Raw genomic sequence first — 22,488 nt, 5'->3', positions numbered from 1 at the left:
GATATTTCACATAAAAGACGTTTACATATAGTCCACAAGAGAAAATAATAGTTGACCCTGTTCAAAAGTTTACATACACTTGATTCTTAATACTGTTGTTACCTGAATGATCCACAGTTGTGCTTTTTAGTTTAGTGATAGTTGTTCACGAGTCCCTTGTTTGTCCTGAACAGTTAAACTGCCCGCTGTTCTTAAGAAAATTCTTTCAGGTCCCACAAATTCTGTGTATTTTTGTATATTTGAACCCTTTCCAACAATGACTGTATGATTCTCAGATCCAACTTTTCACACTGAGGACAACTGAGGGACTCATATGCAACTATTACAGAAAGTTCAAACACTCACTGATGCTTCAGAAGGAAAATCGATGCATTAAGAGCCGGGGGTGTAAACTTTTGAACAGGATGAAGATGTGTACATTTTTCTTATTGTGCCTAAATATCATATTTTTTAATTTAGTGTTGCCCTTCAGAAACTACAGATGATACTTTTATGTTTTCCAGAAGACAAAATAAGTGAAATTTACCTGATCTTCAAATGCAAAAGAGTATCACTGAGCATTTGAACCTTCTGTAATAGTTGCATATGAGTCCCTCAGTTGTCCTCAGTGTGAAAAGATGGATCTCATAATCACACAGTCATTGTTGGAAAGGGTTAAAATACACAAAAATGCTGGAAACCACAGAATTTGTAGGACCTGAAGGATTTTTCTGAAGAACAGCCGGCAGTTTAACTGTTCAGGACAAACAAGGGACTTGTGAACAACTATCACTAAACAAACAAAAAAACAGCTGTGGATCATTCAGGTAACAACACAGTATTATGAATCAAGTGTATGTAAACTTTTGAACAAGGTCATTTTTATAAATTCAAATATTTTCTCTCGTGGACTATTATGCTAATGTCTTTTATATGAAATATCTTATTCAAGTCAGTACTAAATAAAAAAAAAACATTCATTTTGTATGAACCCTTTAATTTTGGTAAAATAATTGACATTTTGCAGATTCTGTAAGGGTGTCTTGAATAGCGATGCAATTGCTTCTTTTTTGGTTGGACAGGAAAGAGAATTCATTATTGTGTACGTGCTTTCTAAAACGCAATGGTATCAGTGTAATTACAGATATCAGACATTGATTGTGAGATCAGACTACTAAATGCACCTTTTCCTATTATGGAAAACATTTTAATTAAATTAGCACCAGTCAGTCACTCAACTTTTCCACAAACACGCAGGCTACAAAAACAATATGCTTTTTGCTCTTACTGAAGCATTTGGCATCATAGCTACGTTAAGGGCAATTCCAATGTTTTTTTTTTTTTTTTTTTCAGAAATGTTAACACTTTTTTTTCTAGAAGTATCTAAAAAAAAAAAAAAAAAAAAAAAAAGCTTTAATACTCGGCATAACCTGTTAAACGTTTCCTGTCCCCTTGCTATACTTTCTTGGAACGGCTAAGGAAGGGCGGATATTGTCCTTCCTGTCTGTGAGGAAGTCATGGCAGTATCCGGAGACGTTGGATCCATACGCAACAGTTTATTAATCAAACACAACGGTAACAGGCAGGGGTCAATAACAGCGGACTGGAACAACGTAGACAAACCGGGAGAGTTAGTAATAGTCCAGGCAGAAGGTCGGGGCTGGCGGCTAACAGAAAGAGTAGTCCGATTGGCAGGCGTGGGTCGATATAGGGCAGGCGGCAATCGTGCAAACAGCGGGTAAACAGTCCGGTTGGCAACAGGTAGACAGTCCGATATAAGAACGCTCAGGATTGCAGACATAACAACAAAACTTCGCGAAGACCGCTCCAGCGCGGTCTTCCTAAATGGCCGCCAAACGGGAAGTGACCCGAGAGACCCGGAACAGGAAGGGTGAGCGCCAGGTACGGGGAATGCTGGGAAAGGTAGTTCTAATACTCCGGTGAGAGTTCCCGCTGGCGGTGGTCGGAGGGAGCCACAGAGACCGCTTCTGTGACAGAGCCCCCCCCCTGCGAGCGACTCCTGGCGCGAGGAGGAACCCGACGCCGGGGTCTGCCCCGTCCACGGGGAGCTGGCCGATCTGGATGTGTGTTGTGGAATTCAGCAGTTAGGGAGGGGTCGAGGATGTTCTCAGCCGAGACCCAGGATCTCTCCTCGGGACCGAACCCCTCCCAATCGACCAGATATTGCAGACGACCGCTCCGGCGTCGGGAGTCCAAGAGGGAGTTAACCCGGTAAGCCTCCTCGCCGTCGATGATGAGGGGGGGAGGCCCCTGTGTCGCGGTCCCTTCTAGGTTCTCCGCTCCTCCCGGGTCGCCAGCAGGCTTAAACAGAGAGACATGGAACGTGGGTGAGATACGATAATTTGAGGGTAGCTCGAGTCGAAATGAAACAGGAGTAATTTGTTTGATTATCTTAAAGGGACCCACGTACCTGGGGCTCAGCTTTCTGCAGGGTAGACGTAGTCGGAGGTCCCGGGTCGAGAGCCAAACCCATTGTCCTGGCTGGTACGGAGGGTTGGGCCGGCGTCGGCGATTGGCCTGGGTTTCAGTCTGTCGGACCGCTCTTTGTAGGTGTACGTGAGCCCGGTTCCAGACCTCCTCGCTGCGTTGGAACCAGGAGTTGACCGCGGGTAGATCAGATGGCTCCCCTGACCAGGGGAATAGAGGGGGCTGGAAGCCTAGGGTACACTGGAAAGGGGTGAGATTGGTAGAAGCCTTACGTATGGAGTTCTGTGCGTATTCTGCCCAGAAGAGGAAGCGGCTCCAGTCCTCCTGGTGGTCCTGGCAGTAGGAGCGTAAAAAGCGGGTCAACTCCTGGTTCAGTCTCTCGGCCTGCCCGTTGGACTCCGGGTGGTAGCCTGAGGTGAGGCTGATATTGACTCCTAGGAGGCGGAAGAAGCTGGACCAGAGACGTGAGGTAAACTGAGGTCCGCGGTCTGATACAATGTCCTCCGGTAGTCCGTAGAACCGGAATACAGAGTTGCAGAGGACCTCGGCCGTCTCCATGGCCGTGGGCAGTTTCTGCAGCGGTACGAACCTGCAGCCCTTAGAGAAGCGATCCACGATAGAGAGGATGGTAGTATATCCGTTGGAGAGTGGCAAGTCGGTAATGAAATCGATGGCAATGTGGGACCAGGGTCTTTGAGGAATGGGTAGCGGTTGAAGCAGTCCAGCAGGCAACTGTCGAGGGACCTTGGAGGTGTTACATGCTCTACAGGCTCTAATATAAGCGATGGTGTCGGGGCGTAGTGTGGGCCACCAGAAGCGGTTGCGTAGTAGTTGGAGAGTAGTCGTGATACCTGGGTGGCCAGAACTGGGGAGTGAGTGTACCTCAGTCAGCACCCGTGTGCGAAGGGCCTCGGGAACATAAGTGAGAGTAGCCGGGCAGTTCTCTGGTGTGGGGTCGTTGGTTTGACCTTCAGCTATTTCAGTCATGATATCCCAGGAGACTGGGGCGACAATTAAAGATGCCGGTAATATGGACTCTGAGGCGGAGGTGAAGAGTTCCGGCTCATGGATGCGAGACAGGGCGTCCGCCTTGGTGTTCTGGGCTCCCGGTCTGTAGGTTACTTGGAACTGGAAACGAGTGAAGAAGAGAGCCCATCTAGCTTGGCGATGATTTAGAACCTTAGCCGAACGGAGGTACTCCAGGTTTTTATGGTCGGTAAGGACGGTAAAAGGTTCCTTAGCCCCTTCCAGCCAGTGTCTCCACTCCTCCAATGCCAGTTTGATAGCCAGCAGTTCACGATTGCCTACATCGTAGTTTCTCTCAGCGGACGTCAGCTTGTGTGAGAAATAGGCGCATGGGAAGGTCTTAGGAGGCTCCCCCTGCCTCTGAGAGAGTACGGCGCCCACGCCGGTGCTGGACGCATCAACTTCCAAGAGAAAGGGTCGGTTGGGGTCGGGGTGATGCAGAATGGGAGCCGTGGTGAACCTTTGACGGAGGTCATGAAAGGCCTGAATGGCATCGGGCGGCCAGGTGAGGTGGACGTTACCCTTCTTTACCATTGATGTCAAAGGGGCAGCCACGGAGCTGAAGTGACGGATGAAGCGGCGGTAGAAGTTGGCGAACCCGAGGAATCTTTGGAGCTCCTTTAGCGTCTTGGGTCTGGGCCAGTTACGAACAGCCTCTACCTTGTTCTCATCCATTGCCACTCCCTCACTGCTGATTACATAGCCAAGAAAGGTTATCTTCTCCTGGTGAAACTCACATTTCTCCTGTTTGGCATATAGCTGGTGTTGAATGAGGCGTTGGAGAACCTGCCTGACGTGTTGGATGTGTTCGGCATAATTGTTAGAATAAATCAGGATATCATCTATGTAGACTATCACCCATCGGTTGAGCATATCCCGGAACACATCGTTTATGAATGCCTGGAAGTACGATGGACTGTTGGCTAGGCCGAAGGGCATTACCCGGTACTCATAGTGGCCAGATGTGGTCGAGAAGGCCGTCTTCCACTCATCCCCCTGCCGGATGCGGACGAGATTGTAGGCGGAGCGCAAGTCCAGCTTTGTGAAGATCTTGGCAGTTCGTAGTTGCTCCAGAGCTGAAGGGACGAGTGGGAGAGGATACCGGTATTTAACCGTGATGTCATTGAGGGAACGGTAGTCTATGCAAGGACGGAGGCCTCCGTCTTTCTTCTTCACGAAGAAGAATCCTGCCGAGGCGGGAGATGTAGATGGACGAATGAATCCCTTAGCCAGCTCCTCCTGGATGTAGTTACTCATGGCCTCCGACTCCGGCTGAGATAGAGGGAAGATCCGTCCTCTAGGTGGCGTGGAACCGGGAAGCAGGTCGATGGCACAGTCGCAGGCTCGATGGGGAGGTAGATGGGTGGCTTTAGTCCGACTGAAGGCCTCGAGTAAGTCCTGGTAGACGGTGGGTATGCTTTCCCTGGAGATGGGTTGTGCAGGAGGGTCTGAGGAGAGTGGAGTCCGCTTGCAACGTTCCCTGCAGTGAGATGACCAGTGCGTGATTGAGCCCTGAGTCCAAGAAATGACGGGTTCGTGTAGATTGAGCCAGGGGTAGCCGAGGATGATGGGTGTCTGGGGAGATGATATAATGAAAAACCGGATGGTTTCCTGATGGGATGGCTCGATGCACAGCGTGATGTCCTGGGTGGTGCTGTCTATGCGTCCGGAGCCTAATGGTCGCCCGTCGAGGGCTTCCACTGCCAAAGAGGGAACACAGGAGAGAGTGGGAAGACGATTACTGTTTACGAAGTCTGAGTCAATGAAGTTACCCGCGGCTCCAGAGTCAATCAGAGCCGTGGCGTTAACAACGGTATCATCATATAGTAATTTCACTGGAATTTCACATCGATTGAGGGGAGACGGGATCTTACTCACCGAGGTGGGTGGACGAGGTGGTCTAGTGGGACAGGTGGCCCGGATGTGTCCAGCCTGGCCGCAGTACAGACAGAGATTGTCCCTGAGGCGTCTCTCTCTTTCCTCAGGGGAAATCTTGGTCCTACCCAGTTGCATAGGTTCCGGCTGAGCCTCAGCGGAGAAAGAGGAAGGTAGAGGAGAGGTGAGCGGACGATTGGGCTTGCGAGCTCTCATTATGTTGTCGACTCGGATAGACAGATCTATGTACTGTTCAAGGGAGAGCCCCTCGTCACGGCAAGCCAGCTCCATCTGTAGCTCCGAGTTGAGACCCCGGCGGTAATGCACTTTGAGCGGTTCGTCGTTCCATCCGCTCTGCGCTGCCAGAGTTCTGAAGGAAAGCGCATAGTCAGCGGCTGTGCGTTTACCTTGACGCAGCGTCACAATCTGCTCCCCTGACTCACTGTTTTCTGAGCTAGGTTGAAATACCTCTCTGAAGCGTTGGAGGAATGCAGTGAAGGAGGGGAACGTGGGCTGGTCAATTCTCCAGACCGCTGTAGCCCAATCCAGAGCTCTCCCCGAGAGAAGTGAACACACAAATGCGATTCTTCCATCATCAGTCGGATATAAGTGCGGTTGTTGATTTACAAAGAGTGAGCACTGTAGCAAGAAGCCTTTGCACTTACTTGGTGTTCCATCAAACTTCTCCGGAAAAGCTAATCGGGGACTGGCCGTCGGGGCTTGAACAATGGGTGCTGGCATTGGAGGAGGAGGAGGAGCGATGGGTTGAGCGACCGGAGCAGGCGGCATTTGAAACCCCTGTAACATCTGAGCCAGCTGCTCGGTTACCTTGGTGAGCTTCTCCAGCTGAGTCTGGTGCACGGATAGAATTGATGCTTGGGCAGATAGTTCCGAGGTGATCTGTTGAACTGTCGCTGGATCCGTTAGCGGCGAAGTTTTCTGTGAGGAAGTCATGGCAGTATCCGGAGACGTTGGATCCATACGCAACAGTTTATTAATCAAACACAACGGTAACAGGCAGGGGTCAATAACAGCGGACTGGAACAACGTAGACAAACCGGGAGAGTTAGTAATAGTCCAGGCAGAAGGTCGGGGCTGGCGGCTAACAGAAAGAGTAGTCCGATTGGCAGGCGTGGGTCGATATAGGGCAGGCGGCAATCGTGCAAACAGCGGGTAAACAGTCCGGTTGGCAACAGGTAGACAGTCCGATATAAGAACGCTCAGGATTGCAGACATAACAACAAAACTTCGCGAAGACCGCTCCAGCGCGGTCTTCCTAAATGGCCGCCAAACGGGAAGTGACCCGAGAGACCCGGAACAGGAAGGGTGAGCGCCAGGTACGGGGAATGCTGGGAAAGGTAGTTCTAATACTCCGGTGAGAGTTCCCGCTGGCGGTGGTCGGAGGGAGCCACAGAGACCGCTTCTGTGACAGAGTCTGTCCATTCTTGTCTCAGGGAACTGTTATGATTGCTGTGGAAGTGAGAGAGCTTTGCTCATTCTGACACTAGTTTACACGCATGAGGGCTCTTGCATAGGATTGGCTGCAGCAGTTTGTTGATGTCACTTGTTAGGAATGAGCTGTCATTGACCCTTCCTGAGGGCTGATGGCAGTGCGGACTGGCATACAATCGAAATACACAGCCAGCCTGACACAAACACACCTCTGAATGTCAGAACAAGGCCAGGGCTGATACTCAAAATGCATGTGAGCGATTCAGATGAAAGATGAAAGGCTACAAATGATCCGATGCAAGTTTCATGCAGCAGTTTGAAAGTAACCGAGAGAACAACTTACTCTCTACTCTTGATCTCTATTCCCAACAAATAGAGCACTTCAATTGGGGATAATATATATATTTTAGGTAGAAACACAAAGGAACGATTACAAACACATGCGCGAGCTCTTTGCTGGAACAGTCTAACTGAAAACGACCACCGAACAGCCTAACAGCAAAACATCAAAGCTTACTGAGATATCCTCAGCTCACCTGTCCTACATTTCAATATGAAAGAGCGCAATCTACTGGACTCACGGGAGAACAAAGATAAGGAAAACGGTGCTGTGTTAGTGTATGTGAGAGATGGCAAAGGGGAGAAAAAAAGATAAAAGAAAGCACAACTATTCTTTCATTTGAAGCAAATCGTAAATTGTGAAAACTGCATTTGCTCGTGCATCTGGAGGAATGTTGGTTCAACAGAGGTTAAGCTGTGACATGCTTCCGTTTACCATTAAAATAATTTCTCATCCCTAAGTTTGTAAAATCAAATAAAAATCATGATGATTTTACATGAAAACATTTTAATTAGGGCTGTCACTAACCATTATTGTAATCGGCCGATTATTGTGATGAACAACAACAGCTTTTAAAATTACTTTAAATACATATATAATAGCAATGAGGTAATAATAATTAGTTCAAATAAAGTATTGAACAAAACTGTTAAGATACATAATATAAACAATAGAACTAATGTACATTATGCATTATAACAAATGACCAACGGCCTGACGATTGTTTTTACACTCACTTACTGCATTAAGTTACCTGATCCTTGTTTAATATTGACTAAACAACATTTAATTCAAATGTCCACTTAATCTTCCATATTTGGCCATTTCTTTACGGCAAAAATGTTACAGCCACTGCAATTGCTTAAATATGTGGATATCAGCTTTTGTTTTGAAATCGCGTTGGACAGTTACCATATATTCTTCTGTGTTTGAGTATGTTTATAAACATTTTACCATACAAATCTGATGAAACGGCGCACGTTGCCTTCCCTTCATTGCGTTATAATGAAGTTTGAGACACTTCACACATGTAAAGGAACAACAGTTCATGTGGAGAAGCTTTTACTGTGAAGCGAGCCGCTCTGAGACGCATGTACGTACATATGTAACCTACACACATTTAAATAATTGATTAAACCTGTATCGCATATATTTATTTAATTGAATCGTAGCGTTTGTGAATTTACAACAGCAGTATGCTTTATGATTTTAAATGGGTTTAATAAATCATGCAGCTTTGGAAAATGCTCTAATAATATGCCTTTCATGGATTCTCGTCCGTGGAAGGCGCCGCTTCCGGTATTTTGCCGGTTACTTGAAACAAGAGTCGATGATTTTTTTTTTTTTAAATCAAGGACTAGTGACAGCCCTAGTTTTACTAAATATTATTCTATGATTATTGTTTCACAATAGTGCTGTTTTTGCTGTGTTTTAATCAAATAAATGCATCCTTGGTGAGCAGAAAAGATTTAAAATGTAGATCCTAAACTTTTCAACAGTAGTGTAGGGAATCCAGTAAGGATTTGTAGAATGATTTAGACAACTACAACTCAAAAAACACATTTTTGGAGGGAAAAATGAATAGTGTTTTCGCCACGCATCATTTATCTGACATATTGGCGGCACTGAACATAAACAATGCCACTGAGCTGAACGAAACTCATATATTTTGCTGATTATTGCTTCTGAAAATCAATTTTTGTCATGTTTTAGGCTGTACTAATCGGTCAGACTGGGGAAAACATTTAGACTACCAAAAGTTATACCAAATCAAGGAGAAGAATGCAAAAAAATGCGTTTGTAGTTGGCCAAGCTCAATCCGGAGGCAAATATCTTAACAACAATTGCATTTGTTCTTATCATTTCCAGTCAGGTAGTTGAAATATTATGCTAATATTTTAATTAATACTGCTTGTATGTATTTTTTACCACCTATTAACTTTAGTTTGTCAAAATATTGCAGCATTTCCTGCTAAGTCCTTCTCTACATGATTTAGCAGCTTCCACAAGTGTTTTCCATGGTTTAGACAGCATAAATTAGCAGAATAATGTATTCAGTAGTAAATCAAATTTGTATCTCCAATCTGGCCTTGCATCCAGGAAACTGACCGATTAGTGACGTAACCCTCTATATTAAAAAAATACAAACTTCACAAACTTATTTTCTTACAAACTGAGGGATGATTCATCGAGAGATCTGCTTGTATCTAACACAGAACATTCCTATAAAACTGTACGATGGTCACTCCGTTTGTTTAAAACGATCCTGTCATTTCTAAGCAAATGCAAAGTGTGCTCTGTCCGTCCCACAGGTTTTATTCCTAATTCAAAACAAGGTTAAAATAACTGAAATACTTCTCACAGCTTCATCAGTAATAAATACAGTGCAATGCACAATGTTGAGATCATTGTTTTCTTCTTTTGATCAATCTTTTCTTTTGATGTGAAAGTGGAAATCATTTGTTGTGCACGCAACATATGCTCTGCAAAAAGGGAACTAATTATAAACAGGCTTAAAAAAATTCATATATATTATGTAATTATGTTTGATAATTATTTGAATCTTTAATATGGAAAAGTTTTGAAGTAAATATGTGAAGTAAATACTGATTAAAGGGGCTTCTGTTCAGTTAAAGGGTCAAGTCTTCATGCTTCTCTCACAGGAGCGCATATGACGTGATTCATCTCAGCCACAATAAAACCAGAAAGAAAAAAAACGCAGAGGTTAGAAAGGATCAAGGGGAAAAGATAAAGTAATATAGAAAATGTAAAACAGGTAAAAATCAATTAAAGAAACAAGAAGCTTCTATCAAAAGATACTGAACGTTTATTCCTCTCAGCCTTGCAGTTGTTCTCTCTGTATGTTGTTGCATTTCATCAGTAAAGTCCGTGGTTGGGAGGGCGTGTTTGGGCTCACATGATGGTGCAGCACTTGCAGGGTTGTTTCTCCTTGCTCTTGACCTCAGCAGAGCTTCCTTCTGGCTGTCCCGACTCACCTGCCGCCTCTTCAGCCTTCGGTGGCTCTGCTGGGCTGCCATTAGGGGGCGCCTGTTCCTGCTTGGTGTCACTGGCGGCGGTCTTGGCGTCTCCGTCCTCGATGAGCACTACCTCAGCTGTCACGGTCGTGCTCTCCATACCCAAAACCTTCTTTGTTTCATCCTCGTCCTCAACGTTCTGGTAGCCCATGAAAACCATCGTGACTGGGTTCTCCGCACTGGCCCCGCCCACTTCTGTCTGAGGGGCTGCGGGTTTGGCTTCTACACCCGTGATCTCCTTCATGGGGGCTGCGGCTGGGGCTTCATCTTTCTCTACCTTCTCCACCTTCTCCACTTTCTCGGCCTGCCCTCGTTCCAGTCGCGGCGTAGTCTTGCCGCTCTCGCTCATGGTCACCTCGTCAGCCTTGTGAAGGAGCTCTTCCACCTCCGAAGAGCTGAGCTGGTGAACACCATTGGTTACTGCACCGTCCACTACACGCACCTCATGCACCACTGCAGAGAGAAAAACAAGACGGACTGAGTCAGGAAACACTCAGAGACTTTACCTTGATTGACTGCTCTTCATCTCAAGACTGACATGACAGAGCATTATCAACTCCAGCATTTGTGGGTCAACGACAAGTAAGAGTGTCCAACACTACTAATCGTACAATTTTTACTATTTTTTTTTGCATTTGGGAGTTTAAATTTTATATAATTCTAAATTAAGTCAGAACCGCAGTTTTAAAGTTAGAATTGTGAGACATAAACTGACTTTTTTCTCAGAATTGCAAGGTTATATCTCGCAATTGTGACTTTTTTCGTCAGAATTGTGAGTTTATATCTCGCAAAGTTAGAATTGCAAGATATAAATACGCAATTGCAATTAAAAGTCAGAATTGCAAGATATAAACTTGTAATAGCGAAAAAAGGCAGAATTGCATGATATAAACTTGTAATAGCCAAAAAAGGCAGAATTGCATGATATAAACACGTAATTTCGAAAAAAAAGTCAGTATTGCGAGAAATAAACGCGTAATTGCAAAAAATGTCAGAATTGCGAGATATAAATTTGCATTTGTGAGAAAAAAGTCAGAATTGCATGACATAAATGCATAATTGCAGTAAATGTCAGAATTGGAGATATTTAAATTCGCAAATTACAAGAAAAAAAGTCTGAATTCCGAGATATAAACTCACATTTGCGAGAAAAAAAGGCTGAATTGTGAGACATAAACTCGCAATTGCAAGAAAAAAGGTAGAATTGCGTGATATAAACTCCCAATTAACTTTAAATTGCAAGAAAATTGCTAAATAAACTTTGAATTGCGAGAAAAAGGTCAGAATTGCGAGATATAAACTCGGAATTGTAAATAATTTCAGAATTGTGAGATATAAATTCGCAATTGTGAGAAAAAAAGTCTGCATTTCAAGACATAAACTCACAATTGCAAGAAAAAAGTCAGAATTCCGAGGTACAGACTCGCATTTGTGAGGAAAAAAAGTTAGACTTTCAAGGTTCAGACTCACAATTGCAAGCAAAAAGTCTGAATTCTGAGATTCACTCCAAACTTTATGTAAACTTGCATAAAAAAATATATCCTGCAATTCTGACTTTACAATGCAATTGCAAGTTAATTCAGAATTGAGATTAACAGTCTTTTTTTCCCCTCAAAATTGGACTTCATAACTCACAGTTTGTTTATATTTCACAATTCTGAGAAAAAAAGTCAGAATTCAGTAAAAAAAAAAGTCAGAATTGTGAGATATAAACTCGCAATTGCGAGAAAAAAAGTCAGAATTGCGAGTTTATATAACACCACATAATGATTCAGCGGGAAAAAGTTTTTCAAATATTTGGACTATTTTAACAAAACGACTGATTTTAAAAATTAAAGATGAAAAATATACCAAAAGCATTTAATGAGGCTTTTTCTTCATTACATCAGGGCAGTTGTATCTATCCAATATTACATAATTAAATTAATTTAAATGTAAAATGTCAAAATATTACATGTGTACATTATTGTAAACGTATTTTTAAACAAAAACAAAACAAAAAAGATTAAAACAAAAGTGAGCATTAAGTCATTGACCCTTGTACAATCTTCCAGATTATAATAAACATAGGGTGACGTCCTTTTTTTCATGTACATGTCCTGGCCGGGATTTCTAAATTGCCCAAAATGTCCAGGTTTTGTCTTTGTTTTCTGTTGACGGTCTCTCTTGTATTGCTATGACCGTTCTCGGTAGATCCCTTCGTCTCGCCACGATTGGTCGGTTGTGTACAATGCCTGCATGCTTTTGGTCAAACTACTTTTCAGTCATTACCTTCAGCAAGAATGAAAACAATAGGAAAACAAATCCCAAATTACAAACCCAATTACTGACCAGGACATGTCTGTGGGGAAAAAAGAGCGTATGATCACCCTAATTAAACCGCACTGACGCCATACTTGACAATGCCCATATGAATCCTTTATAGTGTTACAGCAAACTTTTATGCAACATTGCAGCACATTTGTCACATATTTACGCCAGGTTTGCTGTAAGAATTTCTACAAAGGAAGAATTTATAATATTGTGACTTTAAAAAAAGCACTACTCATTCTACCCATTGAAGAAACGCATGGAAAGCATACTGTGCCCAGTTAGTGACTACTGTTAGCATTGTCTGTTAAGGTTGTGCGTCAAGTGCACTTCACTTGCTAGAAGTGCTCACTTGACTGAGGGATGAAACACAGGGAAAGTGTGGCAAGCTGAGTAAACAGAGCAGGAAGCAAGCAGTCCTACCGGTGTTAGCATTAGCAGCTAGCAGCGTTAGTAGTACAAACAGATGCAGTGTCAGTGAAACAAGCATTTGAATAATCTGTTAACCTTTGTGTTAAGACTTGTATGGCCTAATATAACATAAATGATGTCTTTAACTGAAATGTGTAGTAGAAAAAACAAGAAAGGTTACTTTATTTTAAAAAATCCACATGGCTTTATTGGGGGGTAACATTATTTTGGTGATGTGAAGTGGTTGCATTCGGTGAGCTACTGGCGTTACATGTTGCTATTTTTACTGTGAATACACAACTCAGAAAATGAAATACTGATACAATGCCACATTATGTAGCTTTTGGTTGTAATTTTCAGTTGAAGGGCGACAAGAGAAGCGATGTATGTCTTCACTGCTTCCCTACCGATAAAAGAGGAGAAAACAATGGGAAGATGCCTGTGGATGAATAAAACTTCTTAAAGACCCGCGTCTTTGTTCTCTCCACTTCAGCCCTGAAACCTTTTAGGCTTTTAGTAGACCACAGCTACTGAAAGAGCTTACAAAAGAGAAATGCTAGATGTCATCGTGGCAGGATGTAAACAAGCTGACGCTTGTCATGACGCCGCAGCCACTCAAGGAGTTTCTCAGCGTGGATTTCACTCGATATCCAGGGACGTTTAGACTTATAAAAAATAGATGGTATGGCATTTGGTTTAAGCCTACGCTTATATCCATCACCATCTATAAGCTCTTTCAGTGGTAAAAATCTCACTTCATGCGGTAAAAATAGCAACAGTAGCGGCAGTAGCTCACAAAGTGCAACCATTTTTAGATTAGATTAGATTCAACTTTATTGTCATTACACATGTACAAGTACAAGGCAACGAAATGCTGTTTAGGTCTAACCAGGAGTGCAATAAGCAGCAAGTGCAGGATATAGGTATAATTTATAAGTTATAAGTGCACTAATGGGAGATATGTACAGGGAGAAACTATGGAAATTATTTACAGATGAAAGTATTATGGACATAATTTAAGTAGAATGTACAAATAGAGGAGCATAGTATGCAGGTTGTTGTTAACTATAATCAGGAATTGCAGATTGATACGAACATAATATACAGGTAGCTGATTACTAAAGCAGGAATTAACAAATAATAATTTACAAATGTATAGATACATATCAAAAATTTACAAAATGTATATGTGCAATGGAAATGTGCATTTACAAATGGATATGTACAGTGTAGTGCAACAGATTAAGTAGTGCAATGGTAATGGGGAGACTGTAGGGGTGTGGGGGGCAGAGTTCAATAAGGAGACAGCTCTGGGAAAGAAGCTGTTCCTCAGTCTGCTGGTTCTAGTCTTTGGGCATCTGAAGCGCCTACCGGAAGGCAGGAGAGAAAACAGTTTGTGGGCGGGGTGAGAGGAATCCTTAAGAATAATGCGTGCTCGACGCAAACAGTGTTTCTTCTGAATGTCCTCAATGGATGGGAGTGGAGTCCCTATGATGTGTTGGGCAGTTTTCACCACCCGCTGCAGTGCCTTACGCTACACAACAGAGCAGCTTCCGTACCAGACTGTGACACAGTCCGTAAGGATGCTTTCTATCGTGCAGCGATAGAAGTTCACCAGGATGGCTGAGGACAGTTGGTTCTTCTTAAGTGTTCTCAAGAAGAAGAGGCGCTGGTGAGCCTTCTTGACCAGGCTGGAGGTGTTGGTAGTCCAGGATAGGTCCTCTGAAATGTGGGTTCCCAAGAACTTAAAGGATGAAACAGACTCAACAGTCATCCCATTGATGTGGATGGGATCATGTGAGCCTCTTCTTCCCTTCCTGAAGTCCAATGAGCTCCTTGGTTTTGGTTGTGTTAAGGAGCAGATTATTGTCTGTGCACCACGTGGCCAGGTGCTGAATCTCCTCCCTGTAGGCAGTCTCATCGTTGTTGCTGATGAGACCGATCACCGTAGTGTCGTCTGCAAACTTGATGATGGTGTTAGTTAGATCCATACACAGGCCTGCAGTCGTGGGTGAAGAGGGAGTAGAGAAAGGGGCTCAGCACACAGCCCTGTGGTACACCAGTGTTCAGTGTGACGGTAGTGGAACAGATTTGACCTGATCTAACATGCTGAGGTCTGTCAGTCAGAAAATCCATAACCCAGTTGCAAAGTGAGGTGTTAACGTCCAGGTCTCTAAGTTTAGTGATTAACTTAGATGGTCTGACAGTGTTGAATGCTGAGCTGAAATCAACAAACAGCATTCGTGCATAAGTGTTTGTATTGTCCAGGTGTGTGAGTACAGAGTGCAGTGCTATGGAGACTGCATCATCTGTGCTCCTATTGCCGCGGTAGGCAAACTGGTGTGGGTCCAGTATGGATTGGAGGGAGCCCTTGAGGTGTGAGAGGACCAGTGCACTTGAGAGGACCAGAAGCACTTCATAATGATGGGTGTGAGTGCTACAGGGCGGTAGTCGTTCAGGCATGTTGGGTTGGAGTGTTTCGGCACTGGCACAATGGAGGTGGATTTAAAACATGCTGGTACAGCTGCTTGGGCAAGGGACATGTTAAAAATGTCTGTGAATACCCCAGCGAGTTGCTCTGCACATGCCCTCAGTATGCGGCCAGGGATACCGTCTGGTCCAGCAGCCTTGTGCGTGTTGATCCGACTCAGTGCGGTGTAGACGTCTGAAGAGGCAAGTGTGATGGGTGAGTGGTCGGTTGAGGGAGTGATTTTGGTGGCAGTGTCTATATTGTCTCTCTCAAAGCGAGCATAAAAGTCATTAAGCTCGTTCAGGAAGAAGACATCGGTGGCTGTGGGAGTGGAGTGGCTGGGTTTGTAGTCACTGATGGCCTGAATGCCCTGCCACATGCGTCGAGGGTCAGAATTAGAAAAGTGCTCCTCTAGCTTAAGTTTGTAGCAGTGCTTGGCCTTTTTGATGCCCCTCTTCAGATTTGCCCTGGAAGTGCTGTATGCCTGTGCATCACCTGATCTAAAGGCAGTGTTGCGTGCTTTCAGCAGGAGACGCACTTCCTTGTTCATCCATGGTTTCTGATTTGGGTATGTGGTGATCTGTTTCTGGGTTGTAACACTGTCTATGGTGGTGTTGATGTAATCCAGAACAGAGGAAGTGTATCTGTCAATGTCCGTGTGAGAGCCACAGGTGGCCTGAGAAGCAAACATACTCCAGTCTGTGTGTAGAAACCTGTCCTGGAGTGTGAAGTCTACCCCCGCTGGCCACACTTTGATGGTCTTCACTGATGGCTTCACACGGTTGATGAGGGGTGAGTATTTGGGGGTGAGGAACAAAGAAAGGTGGTCTGATTGTCCCACCTGATTGTGGCCTGATTGTAGCCATGTTTGTGTATACATGGTTTAAAGTTTTATTTCCTCTGGTGTGGCAGAAAATGTTTTGATGAAATTTGGGTAGTACTGTCTTTAAGTTTGAGTGATTAAAATCCCCCGCAACAATAAATGCAGCCTCCGGGTGAGCAGTTTGTTGTTTGCTGATGGCCGCATGAAGTTCATTCATTGCAAGCTTGGCATCAGCATCGGGAGGAATGTAAGCAGCTGTTATTATGGTGGAGGTGAACTCCCGCGGCAGATAAAACGGTCTACACTTAACCATGAGAAACTCTAGGTTAGCTGAGCAGTGTCTCCCAATAGTAACAGAGTTTGTGCACCAAGCTTTGTTAACATAAATGCACAATCCTCCGCCTCTGGTCTTACCGGAGTCATCTGCCGTTCTGTCTGCCCGGAATGTGTGAAGCTCAGCTAGAGCAATAGCACTGTCCGATACATCACTGTTTAGCCATGTTTCAGTGAAGATCATGACATTGCAGTTCAAAAGTCTCTTGCTGTGTTTGATGCGGAGTCAAATCTCGTCCATTTTGTTCATTTGACATCATCGAAATAATGGCGCCCCCATAATGCAAAATATGTGGATTTTTAAAAATAATGTAAATATTTAATGGGTTTTCTAACACATATTTTATTAAGAGACATCATTTATGTTATATTAAGCCCTACAAGTCTAAATACCCAGTATTGTGCAAAATGTATAGTTTAATTGTGTAACATCACTGGGAAGCGTGTATAGTCGGGCTGGAGGCTTATGGCTGACCAGAACTAGAGTGACAAAACAAGAGTTTAACATACAATATGGTCTCTCATTTCCTGACAGAAAATAATAATAGAAGTCATCAAAAACCAGAGTTTGTGCACTGCAAAAAAATTTTTTTCTTACTTAGATTTGTTGTCTTGTTTCCAGCCAAAATATCTAAAACTTGATTTTTAATTGTTTTTTCTGAAAACAACATTTTTACTTACTTATTTACTAGTTACTTATTTAGAAAACCCTTCTTGATTTAAGAATTTTTAGATATTTTGGCTAGAAACAAGACAAAAAAATTTAAGTAAGAAAAGCATTTTTTGCAGTGTGGTAACCCTGCATCTAAAGCCATGCTCAAATTAGCTTCTACCTTTATGAGAAGTGATCAGCGTTCAAAACTGACAAATATAAAATTTAGCTGTTGATATTTGTTTAACACTACAGTGACTTATTCTCATGTCATTCCAAACCCATTTAACTGTTTTTATTTTTTGGTGACACCCAAAAGAGATGTTCACCTGGATGCCCAAGCTACTCTTTTCCATACAATGAAAGCATACAGGATCTGTCAAGCTTCAAAAAGGACAAAAAGTACAATGGAAGTAGTTCATATGACTCATGCTAATCTTTCAAAGGATTTAAATTTACAGTCTACGCTTAATGGAAAAATCTGCCTGTGGCAGCATTTCTGCGAAATGACATTACGTTGTTTCTTGCACGTTTTGCAATACTTTCCAGATTAAATGTCCAGTGGCACTAAAAGTGTTTTATTCAAAACAGATAAATGTGAATCTGGAAATGGTTTATCACGCTGGTTGTTGTACATATTGGGACTGTTTGGAAATGTAATTTCAAGCGAGTGGCGCTAAAAGGTTAATGCTTTATCGCATTAATTTAAAGGCATAGTTCACCCAAAAATTACCCCATGATTTACTCATCCTCAAGCCATCCTAGGTGTATATGACTTTCTTCTTTCAGACAAATACAATCAGAGTTGAATTAAAAAATGTCCTGGCTCTTCCAATCTTTATAATGGCAGTGAATGGGTGTTGAGATTTTGAAGTCCAATAGTGCAGAAATCCATCATAAAAAGTATTCCACACGGTTCCAGGGGGTTAATAAAGGCCTTCTGAAACGAATCAATGCGTTTGTGTAAGAAAAATATCCATATCCATACAAGTTTATAAACCGTAATCTGTAGCTTGACCCACAGACAGTAAACTAAAATATGTGAAAGAGAGAATAAAATAGAGCTACAGAAAAAAGTCATACGGGTTTGGAAAAACATGAATGTTGACATTATTTTTTGGGTTAATTGTTCTTAAATAAACCAAACCAATATATAAACATCAAGTTTGGTCAAATTAAGAGAAACTACAGCTGATTAATTATGTTTATATGTTTTAAGTAAACCTGCACACTTCTCGTAAAGCAGGCATAGCTAGCAAAGCCACGCATGCCTGCTCTATCGTCAGCCACCTTTCTGTTCATCCTCATAGACCTTGACGCCCTGCCGCGAGAGGTCTTTGGGGAGCAGTGTGTTAGTGGACAGGACTTTGGTCTCGCCCGTCACCAGATCCTTCTCAACTGTGATCTCTACGGAGTACATCGCTGCAGTGCCAACGAAAGAACACATTACCATCCTGCAATGATGCACTGTCACACATACATAAGTCACTTAACACACACACACACACACACACACACTGTTTGCGCCAGTTGCTTTCTGTATTCAAACAGCCAGTTTGTTGAACATTATGACAGTAATAATGCAGAGTGAGATGTGCAAACACAGATAGTATGACTGATAATTATACATTGTGTTTTTTCTGTTCTTATGTAATGTATGATGAATGATCTTAAAGAGATAGTTCACCCAAAAAAGAAAATTCTGTCATTAATTACTCACCCTCATGTTGTTCCAAACCCAAGACCTTTGTTAATCTTTAGAACACAAATGAATATATTTAAGATGAAATCCGAGAGATTTCTGACCCTGCATAGACAGCAACGCAACTGAAAACGTTCATTGTCCAGAAAAGTATTAAGGACATTGTTAAAATCGTCCATGTGACATTAGTGGTTCAACCTTAATTTTTTGAAGCTATGACAATATATTTTGTGAACAAAGAAAACTAAAGTAACAGCTTATTTCAACAATTTTATCTCTTCTGTGTCATAAAATTAAAGTTGAACTACATAGACACCTTCATCGATATCCATACTACCTTTTTGAGCCTTGAAAGTGTCAGATGTGTTGTTGTCTATGCAGGGTCAGGAAGCTCTCGGATTTCATCAAAAATATCTTAATTTGTGTTACAAAGATGAACAAAGGTCTTATGGATTTGGAAAGAAATGAGGGTGATTAATTAATGACAGAATTTTCATTTTTGGGTGAACTATCCTTTTAAATAATTGTATTTTTAGATTTTTGAAAAGAAAAAAAGGACCTATAATGCAACAATAAGAACTCAGTAATTCCTTATTATTTTATATATTGAAATGCATAATATAATAAATATTATTTTTATAATTTTGTTTTGTGTTAAAGAGCAGGTCATATGTTTTTTTTAAAGTGTCCTAATATTGTTGGAGTCCCCTACAACAGGTTTAAATGCATATAAGATCAGAAAATGTATAATTTTCTTAGAATATACATTTATAACAACATATATAACAACGTCATTTTTACTGTGTACTTAAACAAAAACTCCTTAAGTTTGGATTTTTTTTTCTTTAGAAATTTGCATTTAGGTGTTCTACACTTCAAAATAAAATTGTGTCTATATATAACATTGCCCAAGCAAGTTATAGCCATTTATTACAATATTATTATAGGTGCTTTTCAGTGAAAAACAGGCCTATTTAGTTTATTGACAATATAGACCTGTCCAAAAACGTTTTTCGGAGTTAAGTCATAGCAGAAATATTGTTATATAATAGCAAAACACAGTAAAAAAAAGTAACTTTTTCAGATAAATATATTCTTAATCTAAGTATGAACAATGAACACGAACAATGTAGGAAGTAATGAAAACAATTGCACAAATTGTCTTGTGCAACAAAAATATAAACAGTCCAAATTATTCACAAACTACACACAAAATTAGAGAGAAATATACAGAGTGCAACAGAAAAAATAGTGCAAATTATCTTTACAAACTATATAAGAAGTAGTTACATAATATAACAACCAAATAGTTGGATCTGCTGGCTGTAGTCTGGGTCAGAATCTATTTTGGGACATCGCCCAGTGACACAAAAAAAAATATTTGACGACTCGTTGAGGCGATTCTGAGTCGACTCTTTCTTTTGAGAGACAATATCAGAATCAGAATCAGAAAGAGCTTTATTGCCAAGTATGCTTGCGCATACAAGGAATTTGTTTCAGTGTTATTAGCTTCCAGTACACAGAGACAACAACATAAAACAGACAATAAAAATGACAGAATAAGAAAAATGACACATATGTAAGCATAAATAGACCAAAAATAAAAATAGAAAATAATAATAATAATTTGTAAAAAAAAAAAAATACAATGACAAATAAATATGTATGTACAGTTGTGCTATAGGTGATAGGATGGAATGCATGGATGTGTTAGGGTGGAGGTGGTAGCAGTAGATAAAGTCAGATTATTCCACACATTTTTTGCACAATGGCAGGAACATTTTAACTGTTCATAAGGTGGATAGCCTGGGGGAAAAAACTGTTCATTCGTCTGGTAGTCCTGATATTTGGGGCTCTGTAGCGCCGGCTGGATGGTAAGAGTTCAAAGAGAGGATGGCTTGGATGTGAGGGGTCCAGAGTGCTTTTCTGAGCTCTTTTCCTCACTCTGGATGTATACAGTTCTTGAAGGGTGGGCAGGGGAGCACCAATTATCCTCTCAGCAGACCGAACCGTTCTCTGCAATCTTCTGATGTCTGATTTTGTAGCTGAGCCAAACCAGACAGTTATTGATGTGCACAGAACAGACTCGATGATGGCTGAGTAGAACTGTCTCAGTAACTCCTGTGGCAGGTTGAACTTCTTCAGCTAGCGAAGGAAGTACAACCTTATTTGGGCCTTTTTTACAATGGAGTCGATGTGAGTGTCCCACTTCAGGTCCTGGGAGATGAAACATCCCAGGAACTTGAATGTCTCCACTGTAGCCACAGTGCTGTCCATGATTATGAGTGAGGAAGGTGCAGGGAGGTTCCTCCTGAAGTCCACTATCATCTCTACAGTTTTGAGCTTGTTCAGCTCCAGGTTGTTGTGACTGCACCAGACAGCCAGCTCTTTTACCTCCTGTCTGTAGGCAGACTTGTCACCGTCCCGAATGAGGCTGATAACCGTGGTGTCGTCTGCAAACTTCAGGAGCTTGACAGAGGGCTCTTCAGAGGTGCAGTCGTTGGTGTAGAGGGAGAAGAGCAGTGGGGATAGAACACAATCCTGAGGGCCGCCAGTGTTGGTGGTGCGGCTGCTTGATGTGAATTTCCCCAGTCTCACCAGCTGTTGCCTATCTGTCAGAAAGCTGGTGATCCATTGACAGATAGGGCTAGGAACAGAACGTTGGTTTAGTTTGGTGTAGAGGATTGAAGGAACGATGGTGTTGAAGGCAGAACTGAAGTCCACAAACAGGATCCTCACATAAGCCCCTGGTCTGTCCAGATGCTGCAGGATGAAGTGCAAGCCAATGTTCACTGCATCATCCACTGACCTGTTTGCTTGGTAAGCAAACTGCAGGGGGTCCAGTAAGGGTCCGGTGATGTCCTTCAGATAAGCCAGAACCAGTTTTTCAAATGACTTCATGACGACAGATGTTAGCGCCACAGGTCTGTAGTCATTAAGTCCTGTTATCTTGGATTTCTTTGGGACAGGAATAATGGTTGAGCGTTTTAGGCAGTGAGGGACTTCACACAGCTCCAGAGACCTGTTAAAGATCTGTGAAAAGATGGGGGCCAGCTCGTCAGCGCAGGTTTTCAGACAGGCTGGTGTCACACCATCTGGTCCTGGTGCCTTTCTTCTTTTGTTTTTCCTGAAGACCTGGCACACCTCATCTTTGCTGATTAGAAGTGAAGGAGGGGGGGAGGGGGGTTGCTGGAGGTGTTAATGGTTGTGTGAAGAGATCATCAGAACAGGTTTGGGGGTTTCAAATCTACAGTAAAACTCATTCAGGTCTTCAGCAAGTCGTTGAGTCGCCTCAGTGCACGGGGGTGATGTCCTGTAGTTTGTGATGGTTTTCAGGCCTTTCCACACTGAACTTGGATCATTTGAAGTGAACTGATCTTCTAACCTTTTTGCATAGGTCTTTTTAGCCACTCTAATCTCTTTATTCGGTGTGTTCCTGGTCTGGTTGTACAAGACTCTATCCCCTTTTCTGTAGGCATCCTCTTTGGCCTGACGAAGATGTCTTGAGTTTTTCTGTAAACCATGGTGTCAGGGATTTCCTCTGACAGTCATGTCTGTTCTGTCTTTGTTTAATGTGTCTTTGTTTGTGTTGTGTTTGAGCACATGGCTTTGTCTTTGTTGTTGTCTGCCAT

The 22,488-nt window shown here is 42.6% G+C and overlaps 1 protein-coding gene across 2 annotated transcripts in view; it reads right to left on the bottom strand.

Annotated features, from left to right (window-relative positions):
• Nucleotides 1-9,513: 9,513 nt before the first annotated feature.
• The window catches only part of palm1a (paralemmin 1a), a 74,777-nt gene continuing 61,802 nt past the window's right edge, over nt 9,514-22,488 (bottom strand). Inside the window, exons 8-9 of one of the 2 annotated variants that reach the window (XM_073826157.1) lie at nt 18,445-18,576; nt 9,514-10,608 (exon numbers count right to left, since the gene is read on the bottom strand). In XM_073826157.1, the coding sequence (XP_073682258.1) occupies nt 10,034-10,608; nt 18,445-18,576 (707 nt within the window). In that variant the 3' untranslated portion in view covers nt 9,514-10,033. The remainder of the gene's footprint in view (nt 10,609-18,444; nt 18,577-22,488) is intronic. The other variant, XM_073826158.1, reaches the window with a different exon arrangement.

This window comes from Garra rufa, chromosome 20 (genome assembly GCF_049309525.1).
Source record: "Garra rufa chromosome 20, GarRuf1.0, whole genome shotgun sequence".
Taxonomy (NCBI): domain Eukaryota; kingdom Metazoa; phylum Chordata; class Actinopteri; order Cypriniformes; family Cyprinidae; genus Garra; species Garra rufa.
Note: the sequence above shows the minus strand (reverse complement) of the source record. Positions and strands in the feature narration are given on the sequence as shown.